The sequence below is a fragment of the Ovis aries genome, chromosome 4, assembly GCF_016772045.2.
Source record: "Ovis aries strain OAR_USU_Benz2616 breed Rambouillet chromosome 4, ARS-UI_Ramb_v3.0, whole genome shotgun sequence".
In the NCBI taxonomy this organism is placed as follows: Eukaryota; Metazoa; Chordata; class Mammalia; order Artiodactyla; family Bovidae; genus Ovis; species Ovis aries.
The window spans coordinates 117,974,556-117,989,867 of NC_056057.1; the positions used below are offsets into that span (position 1 = coordinate 117,974,556).

A 15,312-nucleotide genomic window follows, 5' to 3' on the forward strand; every position below is an offset into this window, starting at 1 on the left:
GGAATCAGTGCCAAGTAAACGCTTAGAGCTGAATTTCAGGCTGTGGGTTGGGGGGGGGGGGCGCAATCCTGCAGGAGCAGGGCTCGACCCTCCCCTCCAGGGAAGGGCACAGGGCCTTGGATCACACTGTTGCTATTTATAGTAGGATGGGGTCAGGGAGTCAGGGAAGGAGCAGAACCAAGGAAGTCTTCTATTAACACATTCAACTGGATACGGCTCTACTCTGCCTTCTCTTTGCAAGATGCTGCACTGGCTTCACAGGGGCAAAGGCAGGACCGCCTGGAGCCCAGGGGAAGCACTTCCTCAGGGCTGGGGGTGATGGCCACGCTCCCCCAGGCCAGTGAGCGTCCAAGGCCTGAAGCCCTTTGGCGGCAGAGGCTCCAGGCTGGGAGGTGGGCAGTCACACACAGGGGCAGCAGAAACCTGAGCCTGGAAAGCACAGGTGTCCCTACCTGCAGGCCACAGCTCAGCGCCACCAGAGTCCCCACTGGGCATTGCTTCTCCACCAACCACTCGGTCCACCCAGGGGCAGCAGCCAAGCGGGTGCTGTGTGCCCAGGGTCAGGACCAAGCTCAAGGACATGAGGCCCCAGAGCAGGCCGGCCACCCCTGCCCCTCTCTCTCCTTGAGCTCAGGACAGAGCAGGGAGCCCTTGAGTTCCTATAAGGTCATCACCAGCTTCTTTCCTTTTTTTTTTTCCTGCTTTTAACCATCAGACACCCTTGAGGTCCTGGTTGATTTTCGCAGAGAAACAGATGATTCTCTGAGTTAAAAAGACAGACCATAGTTAAGTTTCTGAATTTTAAGGAAAATAAAGGCCAAGATTGCCACGCCTAGTGTTCTTGGTGGGGGCAGCGGGGTTGGGGTTGGGGGGAGCGGCCGGAAAAATCCCACCAAGCAAACAGAAAAGAAGCTGTTCTTTGATGCCCGCGGGCATCTTTGCTCCTCAAGAGGCCCTGCGCTTGGCAGAGGGACAAACAAAGCCTCTCGCCGCGTGGTCCCTTCTCGCGCCCCCCGCCCGGGTGCGACCTGCCTGCAGCGGTGCCCCGGGGGCGCAGGTCCGGCCACCTGCACAGGTTGGCAACGAGACCCGGAGCCGGCGGCCCCTCCCCTCTCCCTCCCCCATCCCCGCTCCCCTTCCCCGCAGGCGCCCCCTCCCCAGCCCCCTCCCCGCCCCGCCGCCGGCCGGAGCATGCGCCGTGCGCCACGGGAGGCGGGCGGGAGCGGCGCGCATCATTCGGGTCCCCTTCCTGCACCGCGCCACCACTTGCCCGGTTGCTAAGCAGTGGTCGTTGTTTCTGTGGCGATTGCAGAGGCTGTTGCTAATTGCAGAAGCCCCGCGAAGGCGCAGCATCGCCCGCTTCTGCTCTGTGCTGTTTAAAAGAGAGAACTAGGCGGCCGTACCCACTCGCCCTCCCTCCCCCTCCACCCCCTCTCCAGCAGCCGTTGGCTCTGGGAAGTATGGACTAAGCCCCAGTCCGCCGGCCGGCTGGACTCTGGGGGCCCCGAAGTCCTCCCGCTCAGACCGCACCTGCCGCTGAGCCGGCGCGCACCCTGAAGCAGGGGACCATGACCACAGCCAAGGAGCCCAGCGCTTCGGGTAAATCCGTGCAACAGCAGGAGCAGGTAAGGCTGGGCTCGAGGTGCGTGTGCCTGCGAGGCGGAGAGAGGGGGTGGTGGCGGGTGCTACGTCTCTTGAATGACTGTGTGTTTGCACGACTGTAGCCACCTGAGCCCCGGGCTGGCCGTGAGATCAAGAGCCCCGCCGGTGCCGGCAGGGACTGCCTTTGTCCTCCCACCCCGCTTCTATTTTTGAAGGACCCCTAGTCCATCCATAATGCATGGGCTCGGGGAGCATCTGGAGAGGTAAACTTGATGTGTGGGCACCGCTGACAAAGGCCTCTCTCAGAGCTGCCAAATGTAGCCTGTCAGTGAAGGGTGCCGGCTACTTTGCAATCTGGGGAGGTGGGGTGGAGGGGGGCTGCAGGAAGTGGCTAGCACAGCCCTCTCCCCAAATTCAGCTGCTCATGACCCTCCAACAGGACTTTACTTTGGTTCTAACACAAAGCACGAGAAGACATGCCAGGTCTGCTTAAAGGACTTTTTTCCGGATACCTGTGCCCCCTTTTCCTGCTCTCCTCCTCCCTAGTATTTTGGAAGGTACTAGCAGATCACTGCTATTCATCCTGGCATTTAGAGAGTGCAGACACTCCCAGCTGGAAAAGTCAGAGGATGCTCCTGTTAAGACCAGAGGGGCCCCGGCTAAGAAGTGGCAGTTGTTAAAGGGCTGGCAGGGAAGGCCAGGACTGCACTGGTGTCCCCAGGTGGCAGGGGACAGCCGCTCACTCTGCCCCGAGGAGGCCCAGTGTCTGCAGAAACGCAAGGAATAAAGGGGAGCCTGCAAGCTCTTAGAGAGTAATTCTCTTCTCAGAAGATCTTGAGGGTTCTTACCTTTTAATCAGTGCTTAGTTCTTGTCGGGCAGGTCGTTAAAGTAGATCCTGGGAGATACCCGTCGCTTGGCAGAGCAGCTCGCTCAGGCTTGGAGAATCCACAGCACCGAGTCTCCCTGTGTGTGTTAGGGGTGTTGTTTGCTGTCACTTGCTAGGGTTGGGGCTAAGAAAGGGGACCCCTCTAGAGTTCAGAAAGGCAAAGAGCCTCTCTGGGGGGGCACCGTGTGACAGTCCCATCGTCAACTCTTCAGAGACCTTCCGCAGGCAACTTCGGGTCTGTTCAGTATGCAGTGCAAACTGCCTGTTGTTGGTCATCTCCTCAAATCCCAGTTTTCCATTAAAAATGAGACCGTCTTATTGGGTGTATCATCGTCATCTACAGAACTTAAGTGCAGTTTCATTTCTTCTGGGAAAAAGATTTTGTCATTATGAATGTCTCGGAAACCTTCTATGCAGTTGGCGAGCTTGTGTGAGGGTTAATGCTCAGTGTAGCATGGACGCAGGTTCACACGAGGCAAACGAAGCCTTCCTCCGGGGTATCTGTTCAATAAAGTAACGTGTCCACCCTGAATCAACCTCCAGTGACTGATGGGGCTTCCTCTTATTACCGAGCTCCTCCTCACTAGCTGTAAAATAAACCTGCCCCGGGCTCCAGCTTCTAGCAAGGGCTGGGGTAGCATCTCGGACCAGGGGCCAGTGCATCGCTATTCATGGGTCTAAACCAAGGGCGGGCCCTCAGAAGCCCAGGCTGTTACGTAAAGGGAGGTGCATGGTTCCTGCTCAGTTCTGTTCTCACTCTGCTTGATACCTTCACAAGCCAGAGTCCTGGAAATGTCTCATTAGGGTGTGGGTTTGGGAGGACGGATAAGCCCTTGTTTGATATTATACTTTTTATCTTGGGAAATCCCTTATAATTGAACATGCTGTAATTGTGGAAGACTTCCACTGGCATGACCTGGCTTCTGGGAGCTGGTGGGACATCCAGAAGAGTCTGTCTCAGCCCAGGCAGTTGGGAGAGCCCTTTCCACTCTTCTCAGAGTGGTGTCGCCTTGACTCTGAAGAATTCCCAGAGCCCACAGTCCAGTAAATAAAAGGTCAGCAGCGGAGTTAGGGGAGGAGAAGCAAAATGAGGATGGAGGATGGAGGTACGGCATCTAAAATAAATACACCACAAGCTTCCCTGGCAGACAAGTGGTTAAGACTTCCAATGTAGGGAGCATGGGTTCGATCCCTAGTCAGGGAACTAAGATCTCACATGCCTCATAGCAAAAAAACAAAACAAAACAAAACCATAAAATTGAAGCAATATTGTAGGAAATTCAATAAAAGACTTCTAAAATGGCCCACAGTAAAAAAAAATTTTAAGTGAAATGCAATAAATATACCTTTGGGGGACATTGGTTAAAATCTTAACTGCTAGTCCAGAAACAAGGAGGAGAATGAAATACTTAGTTCATGAAGACTGTTTCTTATTCCTCTCATCTGTCAGTTTTCAGAAGACATTTAAGCTGTTTCTGTGCTTTGAGCTCTTAATGATTCCTCCACTCCTTCATATCATTTTCTTCTTTTTCACTCGTGATGCTTTGGGGATGGCCCCTTACCCAGGCTGGGAGAAATACAATCCAGTTTCTTTGGGGAGAGAGAAAGGGATGGGTGCCGGTCTGCGGTTTGATTGCTGGGTTGGAGATCTTTCGGCTGTGTTGCATTGTGCCACCTTCATGACTGCCTTCAAATCATCAAGCATTGCTTCCTGGCTGGAACTCTTAGCGTTACCAAGGATGCGGGTTTAACGTGGCATGGTGCTTACACATTCCTGGCTGTTGCAATAGACGACCACTTTCTTCTCAGCACGCTAACAGATGTATTGCAGTAGTTGGGAGCCTTGGTAGTTGGGAGCCAGGCACATGGGTGGCAGCTGGAATTAGCTTTTTTATGTTGAGGATTACTGCAGATTAATGAAAAAAAAAATCCAAGAAATAGCATATAACCAATTGATTTTACCTGTTAATTAGAGATTGCTGAGTTTTACCAGTTTGTTACTATAAAATGATGAATATGTAGGAGGAGGTTTTTTTTTTTTTTTTTTTTTTAGGAAACTGTGTGACGTATTTTAGGCCTCCCACGTGGCTCAGCAGTAAAGTCCCCACCTGCCAATGCAAGAGACGCGAGTTCAATCCCTGGGTCGGAAAGATCCCCTGCAGAAAGAAATGGCGACCTGCTCCAGTATTCTTGTCTGGGAAATCCCATGGACAGGGGAGCCTGGCGGGCTGCAGTCTATGGGTCGCCAAGAGTTGGCATGACTGAGTGAGCACCCGTGATGCACCTATTGGAGTGAGATGGGAGACAGACTTCTAGAAAACTAAAAGTTATTTTTAAATGAAGTATAAAAACAACCCAGAGATGCTTGGAAACAATACATCTTTCAAGCTGAAGGAATTAAATCCACCCTTTGACTCTGAAGCCAGTCAGGTGTTACGGAGGCGTGTTGGTGAAACCAGAATCCACCCTGGCCAGCACCCTTGCTTCACATGTACCCAGAGGTTGGCCTCGAAAGTGAAGTAGAAAAATCAGAGGCTAATTTGACTTAGCGTATTCTCACAAACTAGATCCTACCTTAGAGAACTATGTTAAGGTACTTGCTCTCCCTTTTTAAACTGTACTACCCTCGCATCAAATGACTTAAAGTTGGAAAGTGCTCATCTCAGGAGCTGCTGAGAGACAGAGGAGACCGCAGGCTCAGTCTCCATGATTCCAGCCAACCGGGACACTCTGTTCCTCACATAGTGAACAGGGATGCAGACTCCGTATTTGCATGTGTGTGGACACGTACCCACACGCATGCGCGTGCGCACACCGGCAGGGCTCATGTGTCACAGAATCCCAGGGCTGGAACAGTGCATCCTGTGATCCCTTCCACCTTCTTTGGCTGAGGAATCTCACAGATAAAGGCAAACATCCCTTTTCTTTAAGAGTCTTCAGCAAAATCTCTTTTCATATGGAAATACTCTGTGTCCTGTGGACAAGCCTGAATCTTTTGCTCTTTGTTCAGTTCAGTCACCACCTCTGTAACTTCCCTTGATCTGAGAACTGGTAGCTCTGGTAGTCCTGCCAGAGGTGAGTAGGTTGCCATTTCCTCCTCCAGGGGATCTTCCCAACCCAGGGATCGAACCCTGGTCTCCTGGACTGCAGGTGGACTCTTTACCGTCTGAGCCCCCAGGGAAGCTGGTGACGGTTATTTTTGTTGCTTCTCAGTTTCTTTGAGCTGCGCAAGTCCTAATATGTAGGCCCCATGCGTCTCTTCTCCTAGTGAATGATGGGCCCTGGGACCTAGTGTGGACTGATGGGTTAGATTAGATCGAGGATGTTACTAAGGGCTGCTGAGAATGGAGAGTGGCTGCTAATGTAACTGGAATTTTCTTTGGTGGTGATGACAGTCTTAGAAATAGAGGTGATGGTCGACAGCTTTGTGAGTGTACTAAATACCGCCCGACTGTACTTGTCAAAATAGTTTGTTCTGTGTTAAGTGAATTTCAGCTCAATAAACAATTTTAAAAGACTAAACCTAAAAAAAAAAAAATTATCTAATTGTTTGTAATGATAATGGCACTATAGAAGTGTTTTCTGAAGTGAAGAGAATTTTACAAACAGCTATAAAGTGAGCCTTAACAGGCATGGCGGGACTTCCCGGGTGGTCCAGTGGCTAAGACTGCACACTCCCAGTGAAGGGGGCCCAGGTGTGACCCCTGGTCAGGGAGCTAGATGCTGCATGCCTCAGACAAGACGAAGAGCTCCTGTGCTTCAACTAGGGCCCAGTGCAGCCAAATGAACTTTAAAGACTAAATGAAACACAGTGCGTGGAGCTGAGACTTCTGAGAGGGCCGGCCTTCCCAGGGACACGTAGATGGCAGCCTGGCCTGCCCTGGCTAGTGCTCTTTGTATGCAGCCTTCTGCCTCTGTCAGTGGTTGGACAAGATACTTAAACAGAGGATCTCGCTTTGACCATCATGACAGGTAAATTTTTTGTGTGACTGTCTTAAAAGAAGAGGCAATGTGAGGCGACTGCTGTGAAGGCAAATGTGGTATTAAAAAGAGGAGGAAGGAGAAGAAGAGAAGGAAGAGGAGGGGGAGGGGGAAGCTGGGAAAGAAGAACCAGGAAATCGAGGGTCAGTATTCAGAAGTGCAAAAAGGCTTACTTAAGAGTTTCTTAGTAGGAGAGATGGTTCTTTCATGACTCAGAAGGTGTCAACGATGGCAGTAATTGTACTCAGTTCAGTTCAGTTCAATCGCTCAGTCGTGTCTGACTCTTTGCGACCCCATGAACTGCAGCACGCCAGGCCTCCTTGTCCATCACCAACTCCCGGAGTTCACTCAAACTCATGTCCATCGAGTCGGTGATGCCATCCAGCCATCTCATCCTCTGTCTTCCCCTTCTCCCCCTGCCCCCAATCCCTCCCAGCATGAGGGTCTTTTCCAATGAGTCAACTCTTCACATGAGGTGGCCAAAGTATTAGAGTTTCAGCTTCAGCATCTGTCTTTCCAAAGAACACCCAGGACTGATCTCCTTTAGAATGCACTGGTTGGATCTCCTTGCAGTCCAAGGGATGCTAAAGAGTCTTCTCCAACACCACAGTTCAAAAGCATCAATTCTTTGGTGCTCAGCTTTCTTCACAGTCCAACTCTCACATTCATACATGACCACTGAAAAAACCGTACCCTGGACTACATGGACCTTTGTTGGCAAAGTAATGTCTCTGCTTTTGAATATGCTGTCTAGGTTGGTCATAACTTTTCTTCCAAGGAGTAAGTGTCTTTTAATTTCATGGCTGCAGTCACCATCTGCAGTGATTTTGGAGCCCAGAAGAAAAATAAAGTCTGCCACTGTTTCCACTGTTTCGCCATCTGTTTGCCATGGAGTGATGGGACCGGATGCCATGATCTTCGTTTTCTGAATGCTGAGCTTTAAGCCAGCTTTTCCGCTCTCCTCCAGTACTGTTATAAGTCAAACCCCGTTCTGCCCATGTTGCTGTTGTTCTTTAGTCGCTGAGTTGTGTCTGACCCTTTGCAACCCCATGGACTGCAGCACACCAGGCTCCTCTGTCCTCACTGACTCCCGGAGTTGGCTCAAATTTACGCCCATTGAGTTGGTGATGGTATCTAGCCATTGCATCCTCTGTCGTCGCCGTCTCCTGCCCTCAGTCTTTCCCAGCATCGGGGTCTTTTCCAATGAGTCAGCTCTTCACAACAGGTGGGCAAAGGATTGGAGCTTCAGCTTTAGTCCTTTAGTCCTTCCAGTGAATATCCGGAACTGATCTCCTTTAGGATGAACTGGGTGGATCTTCTTGCAGTCCAAGGGACTCCCAAGAGTCTTCTCCAACACCACAGTTCAAAAGCATCAGTTCTTTGGCGCTCAACTTTCTTTATGGTTCAACTCTCACATCCATACATGACTACTGAAAAAACCATAGCTCTGACTAGATGGACCTTTGTTGACAAAGTGATGTCTCTGGTTTTAAATAAGCCATTCTGCCCATGGACTAACTTCTATAAGACTCTCTGGATGAAAAGGAAGCTTGAAGGAACTGGTGGAGGATAGGAATGCCAGGCTCTTAAGTTTATCTGGAAACACCTGTAGGATTTGTGAGCTTCCAGAGCAGCAAGAGAGAGAGAGAGAATCACTTTCACTGCAAAACGGGTTGGTGTGTGAAAGATTTGAGGGGGAGAATTCAGAAGTCATGGGTGTCCAAGCAAGAGCAGGTTCATAAGAAGAGCTCAGGGCCTGGAGTTGCCAGGGTGGGTCCTGGAGCTGAGGGAGCAAAGGGACAGCAGTGTGACGTTTTTGAGGAGAGGAAGGGGCATTGAGTGATGCTCTTCTCCGAGGAAGGATATATAGTCTCGTTACTGGGGAGACCAACGTGGCAATGAAGCGAACACCAGTGCAAAGCTGTAATCTGTGTGTCCTGGTATCCACGGGTAGTTCCCAGTCTTCTGGGATGTAAGTCACATGCTGTATTAAAAGAAGTCCAGAAAGATATTGCTGTGATGCGTGTCAGAGAGTGTTCTTGCCTATGGTTTCCCCAAGGAGTTTCACGGTATCCAGTTTTACACTCAGGCCTTTCATCCACTTTGAGTTTACTTTTGCACGTGATGTTAGAGAATGTTCTAATTTCATTCTTTTTCATGTAGGTGTCCAGTTTTTCCAGCACCACTTACTAAGGAGACTGTCTTTTCTCCATTATATCTTCTTGCCGCCTTTGTCATAGATTAATTAGCCTTAGGTGCATATGTTTATTTCTGAGCTTTTGCTGCTGTTTTTGTGCCAGTACCATACCATACTGTTTTTTTTTTTTTTAAATGAACGTGTTAAATACTTTATTTAACTCGTTAATGAAGGAAGCAATAAGATGTTACAACCAACTTAAAGGAGGATCCAGATAGACATAGAAATGGCTTATTGGAATGCGCATGCAGATGGGGACACACTCTTCCACTGTTGCTGTTTTGATCAATGTAGGTTTATAATATACTCTGAAGTCAGGGAGCCTGGTTCCTCCAGCTTCCTTTTTCTTTCTCAAGATTGCTTTGATTATTCAGGGTCTTTTGTGTTTCCGTATAAATATGAAACTTTTTCTTGGTCCTAGTTCTGTGAAAAGTGCCATTGATGATTTGATAGGGGTTGCATTGAATCTGTAGGTTGGCTTGGGTAGTATATTCATCTTAACAATATTGATTCTTCCGATCCAAGAACATGGTGTATCTTTCTGTATCATCTTCAGTTTCTTTCATCAGTGTGTTACAGTTTTGAGAGTATGTCTTTTCTTTCAAAACTTTCCTTCCTCCCTGAGGAAGGAAAAGGAATTCTGCCCTTCTTGATGCAATGATAAATGGGATTGTTTCCTTAATTTTTCTTTCTGAATTTTCATCATTACAGTATAGAAATGCAGTGATAAATGGGACCGTATTAATTTTGTATCCTGTGAACTTCACCAGAACTGATGATGAGCTCCAGTAGTATTCTGCTCACTTAATCTACTACATGAAAACCCACACCGCCCCACCCCACCAGATCAGCTGTATCCACAGGCCAAATTCAAAACAGATGGGAACCAGCTGACTTTCCTTCCTGGAAAATACTCTCTCTGCATGGAACACAGTCCGCTGTGTTATATTTTATCAGCAAGTGTCACATTAAACCTGGTCCTGCGCTTCCTCTTTAGTAGTGGAGTTGCCACGGAAAGCTTCGCCAGGAATTCTCAGTGTTCCACAGAGAAAAGCTGGAGGATGTAAAGGGCTGGAAAATGCTTTCCGTTCACCTTCACCGAAACGTCTTCAGCTCCAACGTGCCTGCCGAAAATGCAAAGATGCTCACCACTTACAGTAATGAACAGTTACCATGTTTCTGGCTCATCGGGAATTGTAGCTTTATTATTTTTTATGGAAATGAGCTGTGCCTGTCTTTGGCATTAACTGATTTGGTTTTGTAATAGACATCTTTCACCCTCTCTCGTTGAGAAAGACAAGACTGGATGAGTCTGATGATCGAGTCCTGAAAATTGAGGACAAGAATTTAACTGGGTAAAGAAGCAATTCTCTAAAAGATTTTAGAGGTCAATGGCGGCTCGAAGTCCTTGCTTTAAAAATATCAGACAGGTGTGGGGTGTGTATTCTTTTTTCAGACATCCTTTGGAAACACAGAATGGACTGAAATGTCTTTTAAAATTTGCATCTGGATGCCTTATGGCCTTAAAGCCACAAGGAGGAGATAACTACGCGTTTGGGTGAAATTTCAGCCTGAATCCCACTTGCTGTAATTCTTCATGAGACTGACATTTCCTTCCTGACTTGGACATCTTGTGTTCCTTAATGTGGGGAAATAAATTAAAGAGAGGAGGGTGGAAAGGATTTTTTAAAATAGCCCAGGGAACGTGGTTAAGTCCAGGAAGTTTCTTCTCCGTGCTCCTCCCCGTCTGCAGTTTACGCTCCGGGACGCTTTATGTCATGTCCTGATAGGCCTTTAGTCACCCCCGGTACCAATACAGGACCGGTATTTGTTTATAGTTGATTCTCCTTATCAAACTCGTTTTTTTATGTGCTGTATTCCACCTGGCTTTGCTAAAAGATTGAGACAAACCCAATTACTTAAAAACGTGTAAAACTGGTACAATGTGTCACCCTCCTTCAGAACATCCGTAACTTTAGCAATAGCAGTGTGTATATCTAAAACAGGTAATCAACTAGGACCTACTGTGTGGCACAGAGCGCGCTGCTCAATCGTCGGTAATAACCTAAACGGGAAAAGAATCTGAAGAAGAGTGGATGCGTGTGCGTGTGTGACCGAACCGCTTTGCCGTGTGCCTGAAACCAACGCAACACTGTTCACGAGGCGTGTGCTTCACCGCTTCGGTCGTGTCGGACTCTGCAGCCCCGTGGACTGTGGCCCGCCGGGCTCCTCTGTCTACGGGATTCTCCAGCAAGAACACTGGAGTGGGCTGCCAGGCTCTCCTCCAGATCTTCCCAGCTCAGGGACTGAACCCATATCTCTTAGGTCTCCTGCGTTGGCAGGTGGGTTCTTTACCGTTTGCACCACCTGGAAAGCAATAATCAAGTATCTGCCAACGTAAAATAAAACAAAAACCAAAAGCTTAACAATAACTGTTGGTGAACAGACCAAATTGAATTATTAATGGTTGAAATTTCCGGTACAAAGTTATGGCAGGGTTGATACAAGACAAACTATGGTTCCAGTTGGTCCCAGCTGTTCGTGGAAAAGCAGGGAGAGGTCGCTGTGGGGCCTGTCTTGGTGCCCCTTCAACCGCTGATGGATTCTGTGTGTGTTATCAGGTCTGTGAATTCTGTGTTTTCATTGGAGCAAGTGCTACATCAGTCAAGGACCAAACAGCAGATACTGTTGCTGGGTTCAGCTTCCGTTTCCAGGTTGAGCTTATGGCAATGGAGTCAAAATTTGCTGTGAATCCCTTCTCGAGAAAAACGGCCATAAGCACGGACATTGAGTCAGTGTTCCGGGCCAGCTTCCATGGTGGTGGCCGGCTCCTTTTAGCGCCGGTGGCGCGGATGCTATAGGATCTGGAATGCAGCCCTCCACCAGCAACTTTACAAAACACACCAGTGATAGAAGAGTCTTGATAATAGAATTTTCCATGGCAGTGTACATTTCGTTTCCTTACTAGTGGTGGTGGTGCTTTAGTCGCTAACTCATGTCTGACTCTTGCAACTCCACGGACTGTAGCCCCCAGGCTCCTCCGTCCATGGGATTCTCCAGACGAGAGTACTGGGGTGAGTTGCCGTTTCCTTCTCCAGGGGATCTTCCCGACCTGGGAATTGTATCTGATCGATTTTTAGAGATGTGTAGCTTCCCTTACTAGCATCTGACCCATGTCTAGAGAGCTTTAGCCTCTCCTACTAGATTCTGAGAAAAACTGCTTTCTTCTCAGAAACTGTACAAGACGCTGAGCATTTTCTCAAACTGCTAAGCCGTGAATTTGGAATACAGGCTTTTCAAAAATTTGTGTCTGACACCCCTGTGAAGGTGGAGATGGTGGACTAAAAAGCACCAGCACGGTCTGGTGATTAAAATGGGAAACCAAGGTGGGCAGGGAGCTCTTTCAGAACATTTTCCAAGGTCTGTCTTCTGACGCGCTCACGTGATTCCTCTTGACAATAGTGGGTGTCCATGTCCGTGGAAGGCTAGATTCCACCCCATAAGTAGTAGGTTTGCCCAGAGAAAGATGGTCATCAAACCACAAAATCTGAAATGCATGCCCATTTTTGTCTCTTGGAAATATTCAATAGAGATGTCCTTGAATGGTGATGATGTAGGTGTTAAAATGAATGAAAGAACTTTCCTTCTCTATTTTGAGGACAAGATTTGCATTCTTCTTGTTAGAATGTTTGAGGTTGTTACAGTGTTCCCACTGGAAATTCTAAAATTATGACACTAACCATGTATCTTAAGTTGGATCCCTGGGTAGGAGAGTCAGGTAAACGTATTTTAAACTTTAATAGCTGCCTAATACCCCATCCACTTATTAGACAGCTGTTGGATTGGAGGGAGGCTTTTATTTGTTTTTAATTTTTTTATTAAAGTATTGTTGCTTTACAACTGTTGTGTTAATTTCTACTGTACAGCAAAGTGATTCAGTTATATACATTTTAAAAAATATTCTTTTCTGTTACGGTTTATCACAGGATACTGGTTATAGTTCCCTGTGTGATACAGTAGGACCTTGTTGTTTATCCATTGTATTTATACAGTTTGCACCTGCTAATTCCAACCTCCCAGTCCATCATTCTCCTTGGGCGTGATGTCCGTCCTCTACATCTGTGAGTCTCTTTCTGTTTCATAGATAAGCCCATTTATGTTGCATTTTAGATTCCGCATATAAGTGATACCGTGGGGTGTTTGCCTTTCTCTTCCTGACTTATTTCATTTACTATGATCATCCCTACAGTCAGTCAGGAGGCAGAGTAGAGGAAAGGAGAGCTGGACGTACCAGCTGGAGGTCAGGAGAGGAGGGGAATTCCCAGCTCTGTGGTCTGCATTCTAGGGGGCGGGGAGCGGGCAGGGTGGAGTGGTCCACCTGGGGAGGTGGAATGTTTTGTGGGGCTTGGAGGCAATTTGGGGAAACAGGACCTGCTTACATGTTGTTGTTCAATCGCTAAGTCCTGTCCAACTCTTTGCGACCCCGTAGACTGAAGCACGCCAGGCTTCCCTGTCCATCACCACCTCCTACTTTGCTCAAACTCATGTCCATTGAGTCGGTGATGCCATCCAACCGTCTCATCCTCTGTCATCCCCTTCTCCTCCTGCCTTCAGTCTTTCCCAGCATCAGGGTCTTTTCCAATGAGTCTGTTCTTGGCATCAGGTGACCAAAGTATTGGAGCTTCAGCTTCAGCATCAGTCCTTGCCATGAATATTCAGGACTGATTTCCTTTAGGATTGAATGGTCTGATCTCCTTGCTGTTCAAGGGACTCTCAAGAGTCTTTTCCTGCACCACGGTTCAAAAGCATCAATTCTTTGGTGCCCACAAGAGAGGGTTACAGTGCCGTGATGCCCTGGGAAGGATGGGAAGCAACAGAGGGTTAGTCATATTCTCAAAGAAAGAGAAGAAAACTGAACTTCACGTGACAGAATCCTGCATAAAAGAACAGGATTTGAGGGGAATGTTTGAAACTGGAAGAGCGACTTGGATGTAAAATTACACTTTGTGGGGGAATTATGTCATCTGGGTGTGACTTTGAGGGACTGGAAAGGGCACTGTAGGATTCTAGTTTTCAGAGAGCTGAAAAGGAGTGTGTGATGTCCCAAATGGAACTCAAGTCCACCAGCAACAGGGTGTTTTAAGGCCATACGGTACATACACACTCATGAGTAGGTAGATAGGAATGTAGATATATACACGTCCTATTTCTTGAAATAATCTGAAAAATATTTATAAGACTTTGGATGATTAGAATTTCTGGCTCTGATTTTGAAAAAACAAACAAACCCTCCACTCTCCCAGTACCAAGTCATATGATACACAATCAGACAATGCGATTACCAGTGAGAGAGCTTTGCCAGGTAAAAGCTGTCGTGCCATTACAAATCAGTTCAGTTCAGTTCAGTCACTCAGTCGTGTCCGACTCTTTGTGACCCCACGGACTGCAGCACGCCAGGCTTCCCTGTCCATCACCAACTCCTGGAGCTTGCTCAAACTCATGTCCATCGAGTCGGTGATGCCATCCAGCCATCTCGTCTTCTGTCATCCCCTTCTCCTCCCACCTTCAATCTTTCCCAGCATCAGGGTCTTTTCAAATGAGTCAGTTCTTTGCATCAGGTGGCCAAAGGATCAGAGTTTCAGCTTCAGCTTCAGTCCCTCCAATGAATTTTCAGGGTTGATTTCCTTTAGGATGAACTGGTTGGATCTCCTTGCAGTCCAAGGGACTCTCAAGAGTCTTCTCCAACACCGCAGTTCCAAAGCATCAATTCTTCGGCCATTACAAATCATAAAGCCTTAATATTTCAAATCTCATACCTCGAAGCTCCGATGGGGGTCCAGGGGTGGCTGTCTCACTTTGACAGTGTGAATAGTCATTGCCAATAGCCCTGTTTGCTGGCGGTTGGGAGAACACATGGATGCTTCTGACTTCACATCCCAGCCCTTCCCCCTCATAGCTGAGCGATCTTGGGCAAATCTGGTTCACTTCCACATTTGGCGATAATGCCAGTCACACCACTGCTATGAGGAAAACATTTTTTAAGCACAGAACGCTATTCTTAGAATGAAGATTTCAATCTGCCGTTGAATGAGCCCTTACTGTGCGTGTTGGCATTAACGATGATATTTGAGTGGCTCTCCTGATTTTCAGCATTTGGTGAGGGTTTGTGTCCATTCCAAGAGGTGTTGTTCTAGGAAATCATAGAATTTTGACTTTTAGGGCACTTTATAGACCATCTTGGCCAGTGTGATTTGTGGACCCCTGTTTTAATAACAGAAACCTATTCCGTAAAGAAAAGACAAATCCAACATGTAAAAGAGACGAAAGCACCGCCCTCGTGACCTCGGGACAGGCCATCAGAGCTCCAGAGCAACAGTCCAGACGCCTGATTCAGTAGAAGCATTTTGTGCAGGAGGAAATAGGGCTCGGAGAGGTTACATCAGTTACCAAATCACACAGCCAGCACTTTGCAGATTCAGGACAGCTTCTTAGTTTTTGCTTCAAACCAAGCACTCCTGGGTGAGACCCAATAAAAATAATATACTAAGACGATTAACCCCCAAACTGAGATGGACTGGAAACTGAAACGGCAATAAAAGAATTTCGTGTTATAGATGCGATAAAAACCCTTGTCTGCAGACCAGC

General features: G+C 47.8%; 1 protein-coding gene across 3 annotated transcripts in view; it reads left to right on the plus strand.

Moving 5' to 3' along the window:
- DPP6 (dipeptidyl peptidase like 6) overlaps positions 1 to 15,312 on the plus strand; it is a 980,810-nt gene that overhangs the window by 456,029 nt on the left and 509,469 nt on the right. The window contains exon 1 of one of the 3 annotated variants that reach the window (XM_027969055.2): positions 1,235 to 1,625. The exons of the other annotated variants lie outside the window; for them this stretch is intronic. Within the exon in view, the coding sequence (XP_027824856.2) occupies positions 1,569 to 1,625 (57 nt within the window). The 5' untranslated portion in view covers positions 1,235 to 1,568. Of the gene's footprint in view, positions 1 to 1,234; positions 1,626 to 15,312 lie in introns of those variants that run through there. 3 annotated transcript variants of the gene reach the window in all.